Below are 22,724 nucleotides of genomic sequence, written 5' to 3'. Positions count from 1 at the left end.
GAATGAAGTATGCACTAGGAGTCTCAAGTGCAGACAGAATTTGGGGCTGGAAATATAAATTTGAGTCTTAGCAACATACATATGTGGAGTTGAGGGTGTTTGCAAAATCATGACCAAAAGCTGCACAGGGAAAGGAGCATGTGATCGGGAAAGGTCGGTGAAGAGATGATATGGCATTAGCACACGTGAGTTTGAAGAAATTTTCATAACTGGGTACCAAAATGTGTCCGCTGGAAAGAAATACTCCAAATTTTTTATTGTGATGAAAACCACATACCATAAAATTTACCATCTTTTTCTTTTTGAGATGGAGTCTTGCTCTTGTCACCCAGGCTGGAGTGCAGTGTCATGATCTCAGTTCACTGAAACCTCTGCCTCTCAGATTCAAGCAATTCTCCTGCCTCAGCCTCCTGAGTAGCTGGGATTACAGGCGCCCACCACCATGCCCAGCTAATTTTTTTTTTGTACTTTTAGTAGAGACGGGGTTTGGCCATGTTGGCCAGGCTGGTCTCAAACTCCTGACCTCAGGTGATCCGCTCCCCTAGGCCTCCCAAACTGTTGGGATTACAGTCGTGAGCCACTGCGCCCAGCCCATCTTAATCATTTTTAAGTGTACAGTTTAGTAGTGTTCAGTGTATTCACATTATTGTGAAACATCTCTAGAATTTCATCTTGCTAATATGAAGCTCTATACCCATTAAACAACAATTCTTCTTTTCCCTTTTCCCTCGGCCACCATTCTACTTTCTGTCTCTACTAGTATGGCTACCCTAGATACCTCATATAAGTAGAATCATACAGTTTTTGTCTTTTTGCCTCAAAGTTTTAACATTGCTAATATCTAGGTTCTGTCATGTTTGTTTTCTTTACCTATCTCTGTGCTTTCATAAATGAGCATTTACTTTTTTATAACAAGTAAAAAACACAAAATACAATATTAGTAGCTTTTATTTTTGAGTCGTTGAATATGGCTGGTATAATAAACCTGTTGTGTAGTGCCTATTACAAATGCCTCTTTACAAATTGAAATGTAAGACTAAGAAAAATTAAGTAATTTGACTAAGATCACAAAGGTAGGGTGTGATCAAGCTGGGATTTGAATGTAGTTTTTAATGATTCTTGAGCTCAAGCTCTTTACCACTCTGCTATGAATGCTTAAGATCTGGGAACAATTTAATATTGAGTGAAAAACAATTCCATCCCACTTCGTAGGGATGATGTAGTTCTGAATAAGGTCATATATGTAGATGTATATAGAGTGTGTTGACATACACAATCAATTAAGAAGGGATGACATAAAATGCAGGGTCTTTGGATAATTGATTAGAAATTTGAAAAGCAGAAATGTTTAGGCTGGGTGAGGTGGCTCACGCCTGTAATCCCAGCACTTAGGGAGGCTGAGGTGCACGGATCACCTGAGGTCAGGAGTTCAAGACCAGCCTGGCCAACATGGTGAATCCCCACCTCTACTAAAAACACAAAAATTATCCAGGTGTAGTAGTGCTTAACTTCTATATGTCTCTATCTCCTCATCTGTGAAATGGGAACAATATTAGCATTCACTTCAGAAGATTTCGAGAATTAAATTAATTGAAATGTATAAAGCACTTAGAACAGTGCCTGGCACATTGTAAATTAACGATAAATGTTAGCTACTGGTAATGACTGTGCTAGGCACACAGAGGACCCTTTTAATCTGAATATTTGTGTCCTTCGATTCTGAAAAACTGTCTTGTGTATATGTATGAATTTCCTACCATTCATTTTCTCTTCTCTTTATGAAGACTGGAAGCTTGGTCTTTACGTGCAGGGTGTTTAGGCCATTGATATGGTTTGGCTCTGTGTCCCCACCCAAATCTCATCTCAATTTGTAATCCCCATGTGTCAAGGGAGAAAGGTGATTGGATCACGGGGATAATTTCTCCCATGGTGTTCTTGTGACAGTAAGTTCTCATGAGATCTGATGGTTTTATGTCTTTGGAAGTTCCTCCTTCACTTTTCTCTCTCCTGCCACTTCCTGAAGGATTTGCTTCTCCTTCTCCTTCTGCCGTGATTGTAAGTTTCCTGAGACCTCTCCAGCCATGTGGAACTATGAGTCAATTAAACCTCTTTCCTTTATAAATTGCCCAGTGTTGGGTATTTCTTTATAGCAGTGTGAAAGTGGACTAATACAGTAAATTGACCTCTATGATTCACTGAAGTATCCACAAATGTCAGTACCTTTTCTTCAGAGCCATCCAGTTTCTTTCTCTCTCTCTCTCCCTTCCTTGCTTCCTTCCTTGTTGTTTTTTTTTTGTTTTTTTTTTTTGAGATGGAGTCTCACTCTGTCACCTAGGTTGGAGTGCAGTAGAGCAATCTTGGTTCACTGCAACCTCTGCCTCCCAGGCTCAAGCAATCCTCCCCCTTCAGCCTCCTGAGTAGCTGGGGCCACAGGTGCATGCCACCATGCCTGGCTAAATTTTCGTATTTTCGGTAGAGATGGGGTTTTGCCATGTTGCTCATGCTAGTGTTGAACTTCTGAGCTCAGGAGATCTACCAGCTTTGGCCTCCCAAAGTGCTAGGATTACAGGCATGAGCCACCACGTCCAGCCTGCCAACCAGTTTCCCCAGAGGATTCCTCCAATCTCCTGCTGGGGTTGGATGGAAGACGGCTGAAGGGATGAAAGCCTGGTTTTCACTATAAAAGGGTGCTGAGGGCCCCACAGTTCAATATGCAGCCTTACATTAGTCCCCATTTCAGCCATATTTTTACCCCAGTCTCTACTGTCTGGTGTCCGTGATTCTAGAACAGCTCTGCAATCAAGGACACCAAAGTCAATCCACAAATCACTAACATGACATGAAATTTTTACTGGCACATAGTGAAGTGAGAAAAGTAAGGACAAATTTGGGAGTTTGTCATAAAGCTGATATAATATACAGGGCTGCTCCTGGCTGGACATGGTGGCTCACGTCTGTAATCCCAGCACATTGGGAGACCGGTTACAGCACATTGCTGTAATCCCAGCACACTGAGACCGGTCCTAGCACATTGGGAGGCTGGTCTCCTTTGGGATGAGGAAAGGATAATGGGATAAAGAAAGGCATGAGGGAGGAATGTGTGCGTAACAGCCAGCTGTATGGGTAGGTGAGGGGGTCTAAGGATCTGACATTAGAATTTCAATGAATCCCCGTTTTCAGCCCTCTTTCTTCCATAATGCCCACTGTCTCCAAGGCCTCTGTCTTCCCAGGAACATCCTTGTGCCAGTATACTTTTCTGCAGGCTCTGCTACGTCAGTCACCACTCTTCTATTTTCTCACCACCAAAAACTTGACACCTCATGTCTGCTTCTATATTCTCCTCTATTGTCTTTTATACGCTCCATTTTGCTTATGCATTCAGGTTCACGAAATAAAGATAAACTCATGTTGTTAATCAGCTATATTTAAATGCATTTTAAACAAATTAGGCTGGGCACAGTGGCTCACGCTTGTAATTCCAGCACTTTTGGAGGCTGAGGCAGGTGACTGCCTGAGCTCAGGCGTTTGAAACCAGCCTGGGAAACATGGCAAAACCCCATCCTACAAAAAATACAAAAATTAGCCAGGTGTGGTGGTATGTGCCTGTAGTCTCAGCTACTCAGGGGGTTGAGGTGGAAGGATCACTTGAGCCCAGGAAGTTGAGGCCGCAGTGAGCCATGATCATGCTGCTGCACTCCAACCTGAGCAACATAGTGAGACTTTGTCTCAACAAACAAACAAAAACAACCAAACCAAATTAACATGGAAATACCCTTTTATCTTAAAGTATGTCAGTTATGATTCTCAAAGGTATATGATTCTCAAATATTGGTCCACTTGCACAGAAAAGAAAAAGGAAACAAACAAAAAATATTTCCTCACATATAAAATGTAGGTAGGAAAGTATATGGATAACATTTATTTTCATCATGGATACATAGTTCAATTCAGTTCAAATCAAAACCATTCAATACATATTTACTGAGTCCCTTCTGTGTGCCAGGCACTGTTTTAGGCACTTGTGATACATCAGTGAGCAAAACAAAGGCCCCTGCGCCCATGGAGCTTACATTATAGCCAGGAGAAACAACAGTAAACAATAAACACAAATATGTGAAGTATCTAGGGTGTTAGGTGATAGGTGAAATGAAAAACATAGAGCAGGTGAAAGGGGTATGGGATTTCTCGATTTGGAAGGTAGACAGCTGCAGTATTAAATAGTATAGACAGGATAGGCTTCAGTAAGAAGGCAACAATTGAGCAAGGATGAAAAGGTAAGGGTATAGGGCATCTGCAACAGCTGGTGAAAGGGTCCAAAGGTTAGAACAAGGCTGGAGTTCGGGAGAGGTCTGGGCTTGAGATGCGAATCTGGCAGTTGTTAAACAGAGATGGTATTTTAAGCCAAAGACTGTATGAGATCACTGAGGCAGGAACTACAGAGAAAAGTCATAGTCATGTCTTTCAGGGAAATAAGCAATTGGAGAAATTCAAATTCTTGGGAAATCTAAGACCATAGAAACACGGCAGGACAATTTTAAGAAATAGTGTATACCCCCACTCTTTTTCTGCCCATCAAAGTCATATAGGACTTCAGAGTTAGAGGCCAGCTTTTTTTTAAGTAAATGTGGTAATATAAAAAATTCTAGAGACACTGGTATATATTCTGGATTTATAGCTTTACTTTGGATAATTCACACAACACTCATGTTTTTGTTCTATTTCCACATAAAACAATAAGAAGTTGAACTTGACTCACTTCCAATTATGTCTGTAAGGATGGAGTATCTATTTCATTAAGTACAGTGAAGCATTAGGAGCCAATTCCTCCACTTTCCATATTTCCCTGCCTGAGCATGGCTCCTGCAGTCACCTCTCTCTGGTCCTCTTTGGTGGGCCTCTTGATATGTTGTCCTAGGGGCGATCTTAAGAGACACTTCCACTTGATACAAAGCATATTTCAAATCTAACATTGTATGCTTGGCAAAGGAAAAGTTAAATATAGCTATCCAAAAGGTTTCTCCCCAGAATAAAGTCTCAATATATCTCTCTTCAAAAAGGCATCATTATGTTTTAAGGAACTGTGGTTAATTTTTGTAGGTATAATAATGGCATTGTGGTTATGTTTTTGAAGAGTGCTCGTTTTTTAGAGATACGTCTCAAAATATTTATGGATTAACGACAATAAAAAAAACCCATCATTATAGATGGAAGTCTGCATAAATATCTCCAAAAATAACTCCTAGGCTCCAAGGCAGCATTACAAATGCAGTGTTTAAAGAATTATTGCAACAAAATACTAAAGGAATTGCTAAGGAAATAATTTATGGCATATACACTTACTAATCTGATACTAAATGATAGTCTGTTGTCACTTCTAATCATTTTACATACTCTATGGTGGGGGGGAGTGAAAAATGACAGCCCTTGAGCCAAATGAAACCTAACAGCTGTTTTTAAAATGCTAAAATGCAGTTTATGGGAACCACTATTGCACACATTCACCAGTGGGTCTCACCCAGGGACAATTTTGGCCTCCAGGTACACCTGGCAATGTCTGGAGACATTTTTGGCTGTCACAACTGGGGAAGGGAGAATCAGCATTGAATGCTGGCATCTTGTGGGTAGAGGCCAAGGATGCCCCTAAACATCCCAGGATGCACAGGGCAGCTTCCTATAGCAAAGTATTATCCAGTCCAAAATATTTGCAGGGCCAAGGTTCGATACTCTAGTTTATATATTGTCTCTGGCTGTTTTTGTACTAAAATGGGTAAGTTGAATAGTCGTGACAGGGACCACATGGCCCACAACACCTAACGTATTTACTATCTGGCCCTTTACAGAAAGTTTGCCAATTCTTGCTCTATAGAGAACCATAAAATATAAATAAGTATCTCATATACAGTAAGTTATCTGTCAATTCTAGAACACTCCCTTTAACATTTTTTCTTCAGAAATGAGAATCAATATTTTAATTTCTACCTCTTCTAGCTATATAAAGGGCTAGAGTAAAAGGCTGTACTATATTTTATTCTGACTTATTAAAGGGATACTTAAAACAGTGTTTCTCAAAAGTCAACCCACAGATCATTAACATGCCACGAAATTTCACTGGCACATAGTGAACTGAGAAAAGTAAAGACAAATGTGGAAGTTTGTCATAAAGCTGACATAATATAAAAGGCTGTTCCTGGCCGGACATGGTGGCTCATGTCTGTAATCGCAGCATATTGAGAGACTGAGGAGGGAGAACTGCTTGGAGCCAGGAGTTTGAGACCAGCCCAGCAACATAGTGAGACTGTCTCTACAATAATAATAATAATAATAATAATAAATTAGCCAGACATAGTGGGGCACATCTGTAGTCCTAGCTACTTGGGAGGCTGAGGCAGGAAGACTGCTTGAGCCCAGGAGTTTGAGGCTGCAGTGAACTATGATTTCATCACTGCATTCCAGCCTGGGCAAGACTGAAACTGTCTTTTAAAAAAGGGTCTGGGTCGGGGTTGGTGGGGGTGCAGGGCAGGCACGGTGGCTCACACCTGTAATCCCAGCACTTTGGGAGGCCGAGATGGGCGGATCACCTGAGGTCAATGGTTCGAGACCAGCCTGGCCAACATGGTGAAACCCTGTCTCTACTAAAAATACAAAAATTAGCCAGGTGTGGTGGTGGGCACCTGTAATCCCAGTTACTCAGGAGGCTAAGGCAGGAGAATTGCTTGAGCCTGGGAGGTGGAGGTTGCTGTGAGCTGAGATCAAGTCACTGCACAGAGCGACTCCATCTCAAAAAAAAAAAAAAAAAAAAAAAGGAGGGGGAACTGTTCCTACATTTAAAAATATTAAAATGTCCTTTCTTTTCTGAAACAATGCCGATAATAGGCGGTTGTGTTTTTAATATGGCAAAATTAAGAGTTGGTAACATTGTGCCAAACCATTTTTTTTAAATGTTTGTTTTTGGAAATCCAAAAATCAGGGAACCACTGATTTAGAATCTTTTGCTCCAACATAGATTCTTTGATGTTTAGTATATTTCACACAACATTGCTGAAGGTATTTCTTAAATGTGTTTTGCAGTGTCTAATAAGGGATGAACTACAGCTGAAGGCTTTTCCGCACTCATTACAATCATAAGGTTTTTCTCCAGTATGAATTCTCTGATGTTTAGCAAAGGATGAATCATGCCTAAAGGCTTTCCCACAATGACTGCATTCATAAGGTTTTACTCCAGTGTGGACTCTCTGATGGATAGAAAGATGTATTCTCTGGCTAAAGGCTTTCCCACATTCCTTACATTTATATGGTCTTTCTCCAGTATGAGTTCTCTGGTGTTGAGTTAGGTATGTACTATGGCTGAAGGTTTTACTACATACATTACAAATATAGGGTTTCACACCAGTATGAATAATCTCATGTTGCCTAAGGTGTCTAATCTGGAAAAATGCTTTTCCACAGTCTTTGCATGTAAAAGGTTTCTCTCTAACATGAGTTCTCAAATGCTGGATCAGTCCAATGCTCTGGCTGAAGGCTTTCTCACATACCCTACATTCATAGGGTTTCTCCCCAGTATGAATTCTAACATGTTGAGTAAGCGATGAAGGATGTCTGAAGGTTTTCCCACACTCCTTACATTCATAGGGTTTCTCACCAGTATGAATTCTCTGATGTGGAATAAGAGATGAACTTTGGCTAAAGGCTTTTCCACATTCCTTACATCTGAAAGGTTTCTCCCCAGTATGAATTCTCATGTGTTCAGTAAGGTGAATAAGCTGTTTGAAGATTTTTTCACAAATATTACATTCAAAGGTTTTCATTTTTGTATAACTCCTTGAATGATTAACTAAATCTATGTTGTATCTGCTTCTCTTTCCAGATGTGTCATATATACGATCTCTTTTTCTTGGAAGACCTATTGGTCCTGGCATAACTTCTGACTTCGCATTAATTCTTTTCTCAAATCTATTAGATTCTTGGCCTCTCTCCTGAGTGAATGTTTTCTTGCACATCAAGGGGATTTGCCCTTCATCCATTCTTTGGTTCTCTTTTTGGCTTTCTAGCTTATTACATTTGGAGATTCTTCCCAAGGTGGAATACATGGTGTTTCCTTTTGTAGATCCTTCCATCATTAGGCCACAATGTAATTCTTCCCATGAAATGTCATTCTGTAAGGCTGACTCTTTGGTTTTTGTTTTGCTCTCCAAGTCTAAAAGAAATAAAAAAAATAAAAATAACCCATATTCCCTGCACTTTAAAAAATTAATTGCCACAGTGAGAATGGGAGGACAAAATATATATACTAGGTACAGGAGTTTTGGATTGTCTTCAAATGTGATTCTGTCACCTAGAGAGCTGATACGAATGCAAGTGAAGAAGTAGAGAAAAGAAGCTGTTAGAAGTATGTAAGGTGGGCCAGGTGCGATGGCTCATGCCTATCATCCCAGCACTTTAGGAGGCTGAGGCAGGAGGATTGCTTGAGCCCAGGAGTTCAAGACCAGCCTGGGCAACATAAAGAGATCCTGTCTCTACAAAAACAAAAAACAAAACAAAAAACAAACAAACAAAAAAACCAGGCATGGTGGTGTGTGCCTGTAGTCCCAGCTACTTGGGAGGCTGAATTGGGAGGATCACTTCACATCTCAGCCTGTAATCACACCACTACACTCTAGCCTAGGCAAGAGAGCAAGACTCTACCTCAAAGAAAAATGTAAAATGATTTTAAGAAATTAGGAGGAGCTCATCCATGTGAACTGCAAGAGGAAATAAACTAATAAGACAATAAGAGTAAATATCAGAAGATCAAGGAAGATAGAATTTTTTTTTTGACAGGGTCTCTCACTCTGTCACCCAGACTGGAGCGCAGTGGTGTGATCATGGCTCACTGCAGCCTTGACCTAACAGGCTCAAGCAATCCTCCCACCTCAGTCCCCCAAGTAGCTAGAACTTCAGGCGCACGCCACCATACCTGGCTAATTTTTGTATTTTTTGTAGAGATGGGGTTTTACCATGTTGCCCAGGCTGGTCTCAAACTCCTGAGCTCAAGCAATCCACCCGTCTTGGCCTCCCAAAGTGCTAGGATTACAGGTGTAAGCCACCATGCCTGGGTGGAAGATAGGATTCTAACATCATATCATCTCAAGCCCATATTTGTGTGACAAAATTTTCTTTATTTACAAATAAAAGTATTTTAAAAGGTATCTCAAATACTTTTAAACACTAAAATAAAACACTGAATAATGTAGGAATGCACTGACTTTTAACAAAGGATAGCATCTCCCTAACTGGGATAAAATTCCCTCCAGTCGCTGAGGATTCTGAAATGTCTCCATTCATACATTTCCCACCAAAATGTATATGTGAACGTATGCATTTGTACATCTATGGTCTTAAATATACATCTTTTTTTTTTTTTTTTTTTTTTTTTTTTGTGATGGAGTCTTGCTGTGTCACCCAGGCTGGAGTGGAGTGGGGCGATCTTGACTCACTGCAACCTCTGCCTCCCAGATTCAAGCAATTGTCCTGCCTCAGCCTCCTGAGTAGCTAGGTTTACAGGCATGCACCACCACACCTGGCTAATTTTTTTTTTTTTTGGAGACAAAGTCTCACTCTGTTGCTAAGCTGGAGTGCAGTGGCGCAATCTCTGCTCACTGCAACCTCCACCTCCTGGGTTCAAGTGATTCTCCTGCCTCAGCTTCCCGAGTAGCTGAGACTACAGGCATGTGCCACCACGCCCAGCTAGTTTTTGTATTTTTAGTAAAGATGGGGTTTCACCACGTTGGCCAGGATGGTCTCGATCTCTTGACCTTGCGATCCGGCCACTTTGGCCTTCCAAAGTGCTGGGATTACAGGCTTGAGCCACCATGCCCAGCCACTAATTTTTGTATTTTTAGTAGAAATGGGGTTTTGCTATGTTGGCCAGGCTGGTCTCAAACTCCTGACCTCAAGTGATCTGCCCGCTTCGGCCTCCCAAAGTGCTGAGATTATAGGTGTGAGCCACCACACCTGGCCTTAAGTCTGTATCTTTATGGGCCTCTTTTTATATCTGTACATTAAGTTTTATCTCATTCTTTATTTTAAAAAAATTTAAATTATTATTATATTTTAGAGATGGGATCATGCTATGTTGCTCCAGCTGGTCTCCAACTCCTCGACTCAAGTAATTCTCCTGCCTCAGCCTTCTGAGTTGCTGGGAAGACAGTGTAAGCCACCCAGCTAGGCTATCTTATTTTTTCTACAACTGCATTGTATTCTACTGCATGGACATAACATAATTTGACTTGTCCCTACTGAAAAACATTTCACTTGTCTCCAATTTTTCACTGTTATAAAATTACACCATAGTACATCATTATACACAAATGCTTGTATACTCCTGTCAGTATTTCATTGGCTTGACTAGAGAAATTGATGGGTTGTGGATGTGTGCCTTTCCCTGCATACTCACTGGATTTGATCAACCTTCATAATTTTTGCCAATATAAGAGGTAGAAAATGGCTTCTCAATTTGTGATAAAATGTTAATTACTCTGTAAAATCTTTAAGGATAGCGAATATATATTTTATTCATTGTATACCTGGCATAAAATTTTTGGATGAAGGAGTTTCTCTGATATTTACCCTTACTATTCCTATCCATCCATTTTGGGCTCTGCCAACCTAAAGCACCAATACTTCCTGTTCACAAAAAAATCTTATTCCTTAGTATTTCTAACCTCACTTTAGTAACAACACATAAAAAGTGCTCAGAAATAGCTGAATAAATTTTGGAGTCAGCTTAAAAAGCAAGCAGAGATGTTTAGATTACTGATTACAGGGAACAGGGAGATATTTAATTTTTCTTTTTAAGGTAAAAACAAGATAAATGTCGTATTTCAAGTGGTCAAACCTGGCAGTAACATTCAAGAGGATTCAGAAAAAGAAAGTAAGACATCAGCAAATGCAACTAGAAAGTTGAGTAACTCAGGCATAAAATGATGGAAATGTGCCTTAGTGTTGCCTCAAAACAGATGAACAGTAGAAGTGGATCTAACAGGTAATATTAAGGCAGAAGCTGTGGGGAACCAGGGAAAAACAGAGTAGCAAACATGCTTAATGTTCTTGCTGATACCATGATTTCTAGAAACTGAAAGAACAGAGGAGGTTAGGATGAGAAACTTGTTTAGATGAGATGGCTTCTGTTTTTGGATGTACTGGGTTTGAAGTACAGTGCTTCTATGTGGAGATGTCCTAAATGCCAGAGATATGTAAGAATAGGGTTCATATGGATGTATAAAACAAAGATGAAATTATGGAGAATACGGGCATGGAAGGAATATTTGAAACCATCACAAAACACCTGTGGGAGTTTGTACAGAAATAGTGCAGCAGTGTAAAAAAGACAGAGATTCCTCAGAAATTGTGGCAGAGTCTGCTGGTTATTCCCTAAACTCTGTTCACCCTGATTTTGGACATACGAATAGATTATATTTCCCAATCTCCCTTGAAGTAGATTGAGTGAAGTCACAAAGGTCTCTCCTGTTAAGAGAATGAAAGTGAAAGTGATGTGAACCACCTTAGACTGGCCCATAAACCCCTCCCAAATGAACTCCTTTGCTTCTTCTATTATAACTCCTCGCTTATTCTATGCTGTCTAAATGCAGATGATGAGGAAACCCTAGTGGATAGAGGAGCCACAAGGCAAAAGAATCCTTCTGAATCACCAGATGAAGAGGAACTGTCCAGTAACCTAAACAATTTCTCCAGGGCCCAGTGCAGTGGCTCATGCCTGCAATCCTAGCACTTTAGGAGGCCAAGGTAGGCAGATCGCTTGAGGCCACGAGTTCGAGAGCAGCCTGGCCAACATAGCGAAACCCTGTCTCTACTAAAAATACAAAAATGATTAGCCGGGCACAGGGGCTCACACCTGTAACCCCAGCTACTTAGGAGGCTGAGGTAGGAGAATTGCTTGAACCCAGGAGGTGGAGGTTGCAATGAGCCGAGACTGCACCATGGCACTCCAGCCTGGGTGACAGAGCAAGACTCTGTCTCAAAAAGAAAAAAAAAATTTCTCCAGATCAGTATATGATCAAGGAATAAGTTCATATTCTGTTTGAGATAACTTATAGCTCAAAATCTGTTGTGAAATTTTGGAGTCAATTTATTACAGTCGTTTAGCCTATCCTGACCTAGGCAGAAATCATGTATCTCCATTAAAAAAGACACTGATGAGAAACACTGAAAAAACAATAAGAGAAATAGAAGAGACAAAAATTATTAAACTAGTTGATAGAGGAAAGAATATTAAGGTGGCGAGGTCTACATGTATAATCTAATGCAGCCATGTAAAATAGTGCCATAAGAACACACAAACTGTGGTGTCAGAATGATTAGAATTAAGATATTGAGTCCACCAAGTAGTAGCTAACTGCCCTGTATACATTTCTTAATCAGCCTCCTTTTCCTCATGTGTAAGACAGAGGTAATGTGGGACTTACAGAGAACCCAGCTCTCATTCACAGAGAACCCAGGTAAATACCTGTCATTATTACTGTACTTAAATGTTAAAGAAGACTGTTAAAAGCCACTGGATCTGCTAAGAATGAATTCTGTGGTTGATTTCTCAAAGAGTCATAAATTTTCTGGCATGAAAATTTAAATTACACAAGTTAAAATGAGAGAGTTACAATTGAAACTGTGATCACAAAATAAGGATTAGAAAAATATTGAAAATGAAATCATTGAGAGCCAGTGAAACTGATGGTAAAATGACATGAGAGTCCAGTGAAGTGGACTGTATTTAATGAGGAGAGACCTGTGTAAATCTAAATGTACATGGGAAAGAAACTATGATCAAAGCAAGGTTTAGAATATTGGAGAAAGAGGTAAAAATCATGAAAGTCAGATCAAAAGAAATGATGAAGGTTAACCCTGATGAGAAAGGCATCTCTTTTCCTCTGATTCCAGAGAGACTAATGAGAAGATGCAAGTGTGGGAAAAGGGTGACAGAGACAACAGAATCAACTTTCTTGAATGTACCATCCACATGGCCTCAGTCTTCCCCACAGCTTGGAGAAGGCCTTGAGAGGAATTCTCTGGCTAACATCACAAAGGCCCCACCTGCCTTGCACTTACCTGAACTTGGAACTCCTGAAATATCTCTCTCCATCAGCCATGGTTCTTCTCCTTTCTCCAGCTGGGAAATCACGCCAGGTTTGGAAAGCTGATATCCTGCTTTTGGGGAAGAAAAGACTGCATGTGCTGAGGTCACAGAGCCATCCCAAGAATATAAATATGGTTCTTTGGTATTCGGGCCTTCTAAAGAAAGCAGAGTAGAGTAGAAAGAACAGAGCAGAAAAGAGCATAGCAATCCTGACTGGGTGTTCAGAAGGAAACACAAAACCTCTAATACAGAACCCAAAGCTCAAACAAAGCACTTAATTTAGAAACAAAGGTTTTCATCCAATAGGTACGTTCTATTTTCAAGAACGTACTTACCCACTGAGACCAGGTTCCCATAGTTCTCCAGCATCACCTCCCGGTACAGATTCCGGTGAGCAGGGGCCAGCTGCCCCCACTCCTCCTGAGTGAAGTCCACTGATACATCCTTGAAGGTTAACAGTTCCTAGAACATCAAATACGTTCCTTTTCAGCCAGACTTCAGGAAGTTGTTCTCACCTTGTCTAGATGCTAAGAGATTCTAGTCAAGTTTTCCTGGATACTCTCTTGCTAATCATTTAATTTATTCTAATGATTATAGATTACATAAAATGGAGGTTATAAAACAATGCATAAAACATGTAAGTTACCTCTGCAACTTACAATCTGGCTGAAGTGAAAATGTTCATGAAATATTAAAGAAGGTCACAGTACAATTTACAGTAATTTTGATTAAAGACAATAAAGTTCAGGAGTATTTGAGAAAGTGGGGAGCTCAGAAGGGGCTAAGGCCACAAGAGATGACAGGGACTTTTGTTGGGCTGAAAGAATTGGTTAAAATGAGAATACTTTAGCATGGGTAAAATAACCTTACCTAGGTTTTTCTGTTAATAATAAAAGTATGAGAGAACAGCACATTTTTGGAGGGAGCATGAATTCTGCCTAGTAATGAAGACGTCTGGACAGAGATAGATATTCTGGGGTAAGAAGTATAAGGGTCTATTATGTATGAGCTACAAAAAATAAATAACCATTTGACAATTATTTTTTAAAAATACTCTATTAGAGAAATGCAAATCAAAACCACATGAGATATGATCTCATGCCAGTTAGAATGGTGATCATTAAAAAGTCAGGGAACAACAGATGCTGGGGAGGCTGTGGAGAAATAGGAATGCTGTTACACTGTTGGTGGGAGTGTAAATTAGTTCAACCATTGTGGAAGAGAGTGTGGCGATTCCTCATGGATCTAGAACCAGCAATACCATTTGACCCAGCAATCCCACTACTGGGTATATACCCAAAGGATTATAAATCATTCTACTATAAAGACACAGGCACACGTATGTTTACTGCAGCACTGTTCACAATAGCAAAGACTTGGAACCAACCCAAATGCCCATCAATGATAGACCGGATTAAGAAAATGTGGCATACAGACACCACAGAATACTATGCAGCCATAAAAAAGGATGAGTTCATGTCCTTTGCAGGGACATGGATGAAGCTGGAAACCATCATTCTCAGCAAACTAACACAGGAACAGAAAACAAAACACCGCATGTTCTCACTCATAAGTGGGAGTTGTACAGTGAGATCACATGGACACAGGGAGGGGAACATCACACACCAGGGCCTGTCAGGGGATGGGGGCTGGGGGAGGGATAGCATTAGGAGAAATACCTAATGAAGATGACGGGTTGATGGGTGCAGCAAACCACCATGGCACATGTATACCTATGTAACAAACGTGCACATTCTGCACATGATCCCAGAACTTCAAGTATAATTTTTAAAAAAAACAACAAACAAACAAACAAACAAAAATCTCCCAAAAGCTAAGGGAATTTAGAAACTGGAAGGCTGAAATAACAACAAATCCCCTAAGTATAGAGAATATTTTAATGCTTTTGTATTGTAAATAATTCTGAAATGCATTTCAGGCCTATTAGGCTGATGCATCCACATTTAACCTATGAGAAAGCTGAATCTGAGAAAAGTTAAAGACATAGGATTAAACCCTATGATTTAAACACATGATTAAACCATGTGATTTGGGGAGCCAAGATCACTCCACTTTAAAACTCTTCTGTTCTCTAATAATACCCTCTTCTGTTTCTCTGACTACTCTCTAATTTTCTTGAGTTTCCCTATGCGTCTGGGGTTTGGTAGTGCAGAGCTTTGCCAATGCTATCAGTTTTCTGACTACTTCATTTAGGACACATGGCACATTGTTAAACTGCTATTAGAAGTTTTCCCTCCTTCTCTGCTTCGCCTATTTAGCTCATGCTCTTCATGACCTGCCAGTATCTTCTCTACTCATTTCTTTTTTCAGTTACAGTCCTGCTCTAGGACTTGACCAAAAATCCTCACTTAAAGGTCATCAATGAAGTGTATACATCTGCAAGAATATCAGAAACTGATTCTGTTGACTTTTAAATGTTGCTTAAAATGACTCATGTTTGTCTTTCTCCCAGATGATATGTGAATTTCATGGGCAAGGACTACATTACATTACGTCTTCTCCTCTCTATCTCTTTTTCTCTCTCACACACACATGCGGCCTCAGCACAATATATTTGTTGGATAAATGGCTAGAGGTTTGCAAAGATAAGAGGTTTCCTGTGGAGGGTTACTACTGGTGGGGAGATTACCTGTGAAATCAACTGATGTGGCCTGGTTTTCTGAGGAAGAACAGGCTAAGAAAAGCCAATCGGCCAGGCGCGGTGGCTCACGCCTGTAATCCCAGCACTTTGGGAGGCCGAGGTGGGCAGATCACGAGGTCAGGAGATCGAGACCATCTGCCTAACACGGTGAAAGCCCGTCTCTACTAAAAATACAAAAAATTAGCCAGGTGTGGTGGCGGGCACCTGTAGTCCCTGAGGCAGGAGAATGGCATGAACCCAGGAGGCAGGGCTTGCAGTGAGCCAAGATCGCGCCACTGCACTCCAGCCTGGGCGAAAGTGCAAGACTTCATCTCAAAAAAAAAAAGAAAAAAAAGAAAAGCCAATCCAGGAGGTTGAGTCAAAGAAAATCAAACTCCTGCGCTCTTAAAATCTGAGAAGCGATGTCAAGAAAGTGACCGGAAACTCCAACCCACCTGGGATTCTGCTGTCAGGGATCCAAGGGTCACTCTACTCTCTAAACTTTCTCCCTGGGTCTCATCAGCATCCTGAGACAGCAGAGCTGGGAAAGGAAAAGAGCCATGAGGTTTGCATCTCCCCAAATCACCCAAACAGAGAAACTGCCTACAGACCCACTCAGTGTGGCTTCTCCCCAAAAACGTTCACAAAGAGGGACATTTAGAGCGACCCAAGAGCAGCCCAAAGCTTCCTTAATAAGGAGGACCTGCTGCAAGCTGCTTTCACCATTAATACTTCCCAGTGGTCTTAGAGATCTGTCAGGCCAATCTTTTGTTCAAAAATCCTCAAAGGTTTCCCTACTGACAAGAAAGAAAAATGCAAACACTTCAATATAGATTTCTTTTTTGTTATTTTTAAATTATTATTATTATTTTGAGACAGTCTTGCTCTGTCACCCAGGCTGGAGGGCAGTGGCATAATCTTGGCTCACTGCAACCTCCACCTCCCAGGTTCAAGAGATTCTCGTGCCTCAGTCTCCCGCGTAGCTGGGATTACAGGCGTGTGCCACTATACCTAGCTAATCAACATAGATTTCAAGATCCTCCACAACCAGTCCATGGCTTCTCCAAGTATTATCTCCTCTAAACATTATCCTTCATCCACTGGACACACCTACCCACACAATCCTAGTACCATTCTTTGAACACATCTGGATAGTACCCCACCCAAATCCTATTTGGTGAAAAACTGAGATATCCTCCAGGCCCAGTTCAAGTAAAGTTTCCCCAGACACCCTTAATGAGAAGAAAGTTTATTCTCTCCTATGCTTCCCAAAAGCTTGGTTTTTATATCTATTCTAGTATCTATCTCAGGCAGCTTTTTACTTTATTTGTATAATTCTCTCAATTGAGTATTAATGAGGTTATGGCTAGAAACTGTTATCTTGCTTATTTTTTTCCATCTGCTAAAGTGCTATACATAACACACTGCCAGCTTTCTAGAATTTAAGTAATACTGGCTGCATTTGAGGTATTAAAAATATGCACTACAGGCCGGGTGCGGTGGCTCACGCCTGTAATCCCAGCACTTTCGGAGGCTGAGGTGGGTGGATCATGAGGTCAGGAGTTCGAGAACAGCTTGGACAAGATAGTAAAACCCTATCTCTACTAAAAATATAAAAATTAGCTGGGCGTGGTGGCGGGCACCTGTAATCCCAGCTACTCGGGAGGCTGAGGCAGGAGAATCACTTGAACCCAGGAAGCAGAGGTTGCAGTGAGCCGAGATCGCCCCACTGCACTCCAGCCTGGGTGACAGAGCAGGACTCTGTCTCAAAAAAAAAAAAAAATGCACTAGAGGCTGGGCGAGGCAGGCAGATCACTTGAGATCAGGAGTTCAAGACCAGCCTGGCCAACATGGTGAAACCCCATCTCTATTAAAAATACAAAAAACTTAGCTAGATGTCGTGGTGTACACCTGTAATCCCAGCTACTTGGGAGGCTGAGGCATGAGAATCGCTTGAATCCGGGAGGCAGAGGTTGCAGTAAGCCAAGATCGCACCATTGGACTCCAGCCTGGGTGACAGAGTGAGACTCTGTCTCAAAAAAAAAAAAAAAAAAAAAAGAAAGCACTAGGAATTAAGGCACATGAATAACTGTCTTTGTATTTTATTCCAACTTTTTATCATGAATATTGAACATCCATACATCCACATCTAGATTCAACAATTGTTAATATTTACCATATTTGCTTTACCTATCTACATTTTTTCTGAAGCATTTCAAAGTTGTCTGCATCATAATACTTTATCCCTAAATATTTCAAATAAGGATCTTCTCTTGTATAACCACAATAACATTTATTACATCTATGAAAATTAACAATAATTCCATAGTATCATCTAAATATTCAGTCCCTATTCAGATTTCCTCAACTGATTCCTCAACTTTTATTCTGGATTTTTTTCCAAACCAGGAGTTAATCAAGGCTTACCCATTCAAAGTGGTTACCTCTAGTCTCTTTTACTCTAGAATAAGTACTTCCCCTTTCTTCATGATGTTGTCTTTTTAAGATACAAGAACAGTCTAACTGTATCCTCAATGTGGGGTTTATCTTATTTCTCCATCCACTGTATTTTGTGTAAACCAGCGGTTCAGTCTTTAAACTTAATTTAGGATCACATTCAACATTTTTGGTAGGAATACCTTGTAGGTGGTACCAGGTGCTTTATATTACAGTTATCTGCAAAGTATAAAATACCCAGCTATCCCATTACTGAGACATTTGATTAAAACTGTGACCACCACACCTCACCATTGGAAACTTATGTTCATTCCTTGCCATTTAGTAAGTAATTTGAGGGGATAATACTTTGATATCATGTGAGTATCTGTTCTCCATTAACGTTTCAATTATTTTATTTACGGTAAAAGATTCTATCATTCTTTCTACATTTATTTATTTATTTATTTATTTATTTATTTATTTATTTATTTATTTATTTTTGAGACAAAGTCTTGCTCTATCACCCAGCCTGGAGTGCAGTGGCGCCATCTCAGCTCACTGAAACCTCCGCTTTCCTGGTTCAAGCGATTCTCATGCCTCAGCTTCCTGAGTAGCTGGGATTACAGGCATGTGCCACCACGCCCAGCTAATTTTTGTATTTTTAGTAGAGATGGGGTTTCGTCATGTTGGCCAGGCTGGTCTCAAACTCCTGGCCTCAAACTCCTGGTCTCAAGCAATCCGCCCACCTCGGCCTCCCAAACTGCTGGGATTACAGGAATGAGCCACCACACCTGGCCTCTTTCTACCTTCATTATTGGCAGGCATTACAACCTATTTTTCAAAGTAAGGAATCAGTGTATTAATTACCTCCAATGTTTGCAAATGAATTTCCCCCCCATCTTTCTCTATTTTAAGTGTCAAGGTGATCACGTGGAATTTTACTTATTCAAGGTGTTACCATGAGTTTGGATACTTCAGCTTTCCCAAATCTGTCGAGTGAGAGACCCTTAAACCTGGCCTCTTCTGACACATATCCATTAGTCTTTAAGCTCTTCCTTGCTTTCCAGCACAAGTTACTCCAGGCTCACCTGGTACTTCCCCTGCTGCTTCTCCTTCTGACCTAGCCACCAAGTTCCTGTGTGACCCTGGGCAGGCCTCCCATTTGATTTACATTTCCCCACTGTTAGAATAAGAAAAATCAGGTTAAGTCCATCCTGCCCCACAAGGCCACAGGAAAGATGAAAATAAATAACATACGTAACCATGACACTGAAATACTGGTCCTAAGCTGAACTGACCACTACTACTTAGGAAAACCCCAGACTAGGAGCCACAATCAAGAACTCCGGAAACCTTCCACCCACTCGTCTCCCTAAGAGATGCTTCCACTCAAGTGACTCATTCCTTCTCACACTAGAGGGGACTGCTTTTCCTCCGTCCCACCCAGCAGTTTATTCTCACCTTCTGCTTTAAACATTTCAGTCACATCCTCCCACAGGGCCACCCGCTCCGTGGCCGCCTTTGGATGACGCAACTTCGCCCAGGTGCCGGCCTCGGTGGGCGGGGTGATCAGGAGCTGCTGCAGCATGACGGCGTCCGCACTCCTTTCTGAGGACCCTCTGTCTTAGCCCATAGGGCTTGTCCACCTCTGTCTGATGAGGAAATTGCTGGAAGCTCTGACAGGAGGCTTCCCAATTGTACCGATCTCCTTAATCGCCGACTCCTACTTCTCAATGTCCTCTCTCAGGAACACAGGGAATATACAGTATCAAAATCCGAGATCTGGACTTGTGTCTATCATCGGCTGTCAGGGCGCATCTCCCAACTTGAGCTCCATCTGTCTCCTCGGCCAGCAGCTGGAGGCGCCAAGTATTTACTCTCAGCAGCCCCTGCAGATGCTGGGCAGAAGACATTAGAATCAGCAAAGGCCCAAGGAGGCTCAGTCATAGGGCAGAACGCTAGAACGTATATGAATCACTGTAAAATGTTTCCAAAAGATACACGGAGGCGGTGGGCAGACACAGCACACAAAGTTCAAAGCACCGCGCAGGTGTCAGGAAGCACAAAGAGACGAATACAACCCAATTCTTTGGGGCAGTAATTATGTGTAAAGTAGCCGGGGATTAGGAATCCCAGCTCTTTCACTAGTTGGCTGTAGCAAACCGCGAAACCGCTAGACTCCGTCTCCTCCTCCCCCAATCAGAGGGTTAGTCCTCCCCACAGAGCCCGACCCGCCCGGCCCTAGCCTCCCAGCCTTTGTCTGAGCACGACTCCGGGGCTGCGGAGAGCACCGCGCGCGACAGGGTGGCCGCGGGCGGAACTCGCGCTTCCCGGCTCGCCCAGCTCCCCAAGCCCGGGATACCCACCCGCTCACCTTCTCCCCGCTGGGCCGGCACGCCCCCGCTCTTCCCACCGCTGCAGCCGGGTCCCGGCACTGCGCGGCCACGCTCCCACGTAGCGCTGCGGCGGGCAGTGGGGGCCCAGTGCGCCTGCGCAACGGCTGCCCAAGCCTGGTTCCCAGCGTCCTCCCGGGGAGCCGCTCCGCCAGCTCAGACGCCCCCACCGGTGCGCGCCGCGTTGGCTGCATTCAGGGGCTCCCAGTATCCGATCCCTGCGAGCATCATCAGCCTGGCTCCTGCGGGAGGAGACGGAGCCTGCGTTCTTAGGCCCCAGACTCTGATGAAGAACAACCATCTTTCCTCCGCTGGGAAAATGCACGTGAACGTTAGGGTGAGCCTTTGAAACCCTTGACAAAAGGGAGCCATCGGCATCACGTTTTTTGGTGAAACGACACTGGTGTAAAATAGTCCATAGCATTTTCCCTAAATATCATGTACATGCCAGTTATTTATTCTAAGCAGACAGTTGAATGAATTCCGGTATATTGTTAAAAGAATACCACAACAGTTTTCTGTTCTAGTATTCAATAAAAGTTCTCATGTTTATTGCTTATCTTGTATTTCTGAAATGCCAGAAAATACACAAAACCAAAAAAAATTATTGCCTGTAATTTCAGCAAGAAGCGGTAACCTTGCTAACAGTTGGTGTACAGCCTTTCCTACACACACACAACGTTTTTCATGCATTGTTATATATTTTCCACAAAAGCGATTATACTGTAATGCTGTTTTATTGCTGAGTTTTCTCCCTCCAACAAAATTTGAGTACATCATTCCAAATACAGTTCTACATCAATAGTTTACAAAAACAACAAATTAGGAAATAGAATACAATTATAGTACTTGCTAGCTGTTATGAACCGAATGTTTGGATTCCCCAAAATTTATCTTGAAGCCCTAACCTCCGTTGTATTTGGAGGGTATTTAGAGATAGGGCCTTTATTGAAGTAATTAAGGTTAGAATATAGTCCTAGTCAGAAACGAACCCAACTGGACCTTACGTGGGTCTTCTAGTCTCCACACCGAGAAAACAAATTTCCGTGGTTTTTTGTTTGTTTGTTTGTTTGTTTTTTTGAGATGGAGTCTCGCACTGTCCGCTGGGCTGGACTGCAGTGGTGTGACCTCGGTTCACTGCAACCTTCGCCTCCTGGCTTCAAGCGATTCTCCTGCCTCAGCCTCCCAAGTGGCTGGGATTACAGGCGCCCGCCACGACGCCCAGCTAATTTTTTGTATTTTTAGTAGAGACGGGGTTCCACTATTTTGGCTAGGCTGGTCTCAAACTCCTGACCTCGGTATCTGCCCGCCTCGGCCTCCCAAAGTGCTGGGATTACAGGCATGAGCCACCGCGCCCAGATAGATTTCCGTGGTTTAAGCCACTCAGTCAATGGTATTTTGTTACAGCAGCCCAAGCTGATGAATATACTAGCATATAATAGTTACAGAATATGAGGCTCTGTCCTAAGTGCATTTCATATTTTAACTTATTTTGTCATCATAGAAACCACTTGAAGTGAGTACTATTATTATTCCCACTTTACAGATAAGAAAACTGAGATTTAGAGAAGTTGAGTAACTTGCCCAAGATCATGTAGCTTACAAGTGGTGAACACAGGCAGTCTGTGTTTCTATCTGCTACTCAACAAAAATACCGCATAAAATACAATAAAGTGTTAATGGTAGAATCTAAGTAGTGGTACAGGAATGCCGTACTGTACAATTCTTTCAATTTTTCTGTATATGTGTATGTTTTCATAATAAAATCTCAGAAAAATACAGCTAAGAATAAACAACAAGAATTATGCAGGAAATTATAAATAAAACTCCAATTTTTTTGTTTAAATGGTAAGAATAGTGATATAACACATTCACGAGTTGAAATAGTACATTCTAAGTATGTCACTTTTCCTCCAGTTCACATAAACTGTGATGCATCCCAATCAGAATTTCAACTTTTTCAACTAGACATGGTGGCTCACGCCTGTAATCCCAGCACTTTAGGAGGCCAAGGCGGGTGGATCACCTGAGCTCAGGAGTTCGAGACCAGCATGGTCAACATGGCGAAACCTCGTCTCTACTAAAAATACAAAAATTAGTTGGGTGTGGTGGTGTGTGTCTGTAA

The 22,724-nt window shown here is 41.7% G+C and overlaps 1 protein-coding gene across 3 annotated transcripts; it reads right to left on the bottom strand.

Annotated features, from left to right (window-relative positions):
* Window positions 1–3,900: 3,900 nt before the first annotated feature.
* Window positions 3,901–20,798, bottom strand: ZFP69B (ZFP69 zinc finger protein B). Of its 3 annotated transcripts, none has more exons than XM_058443181.1 (6): window positions 20,581–20,798; window positions 19,668–20,104; window positions 16,223–16,308; window positions 13,462–13,588; window positions 13,099–13,281; window positions 3,901–8,194 (listed from the first exon to the last, which is right to left on the bottom strand). In XM_058443181.1, the coding sequence occupies exons 2-6, from the start codon at window positions 19,792–19,794 to the stop codon at window positions 7,026–7,028; spliced, it is 1,692 nt and encodes a 563-aa protein (XP_058299164.1). In that variant the 5' UTR covers window positions 19,795–20,104; window positions 20,581–20,798; the 3' UTR covers window positions 3,901–7,025. The 3 variants fall into 3 exon arrangements, with proteins under 3 accessions (XP_058299164.1, XP_032016308.1, XP_032016309.1); XM_032160417.2 differs by having other exon boundaries at window positions 13,099–13,197; XM_032160418.2 differs by having other exon boundaries at window positions 13,099–13,194.
* Between the last annotated feature and the right edge of the window lie 1,926 nt (window positions 20,799–22,724).

Source organism: Hylobates moloch, unplaced genomic scaffold (genome assembly GCF_009828535.3).
Source record: "Hylobates moloch isolate HMO894 unplaced genomic scaffold, HMol_V3 SCAFFOLD_8, whole genome shotgun sequence".
Taxonomy (NCBI): Eukaryota; Metazoa; Chordata; class Mammalia; order Primates; family Hylobatidae; genus Hylobates; species Hylobates moloch.
Note: the sequence above shows the minus strand (reverse complement) of the source record. Positions and strands in the feature narration are given on the sequence as shown.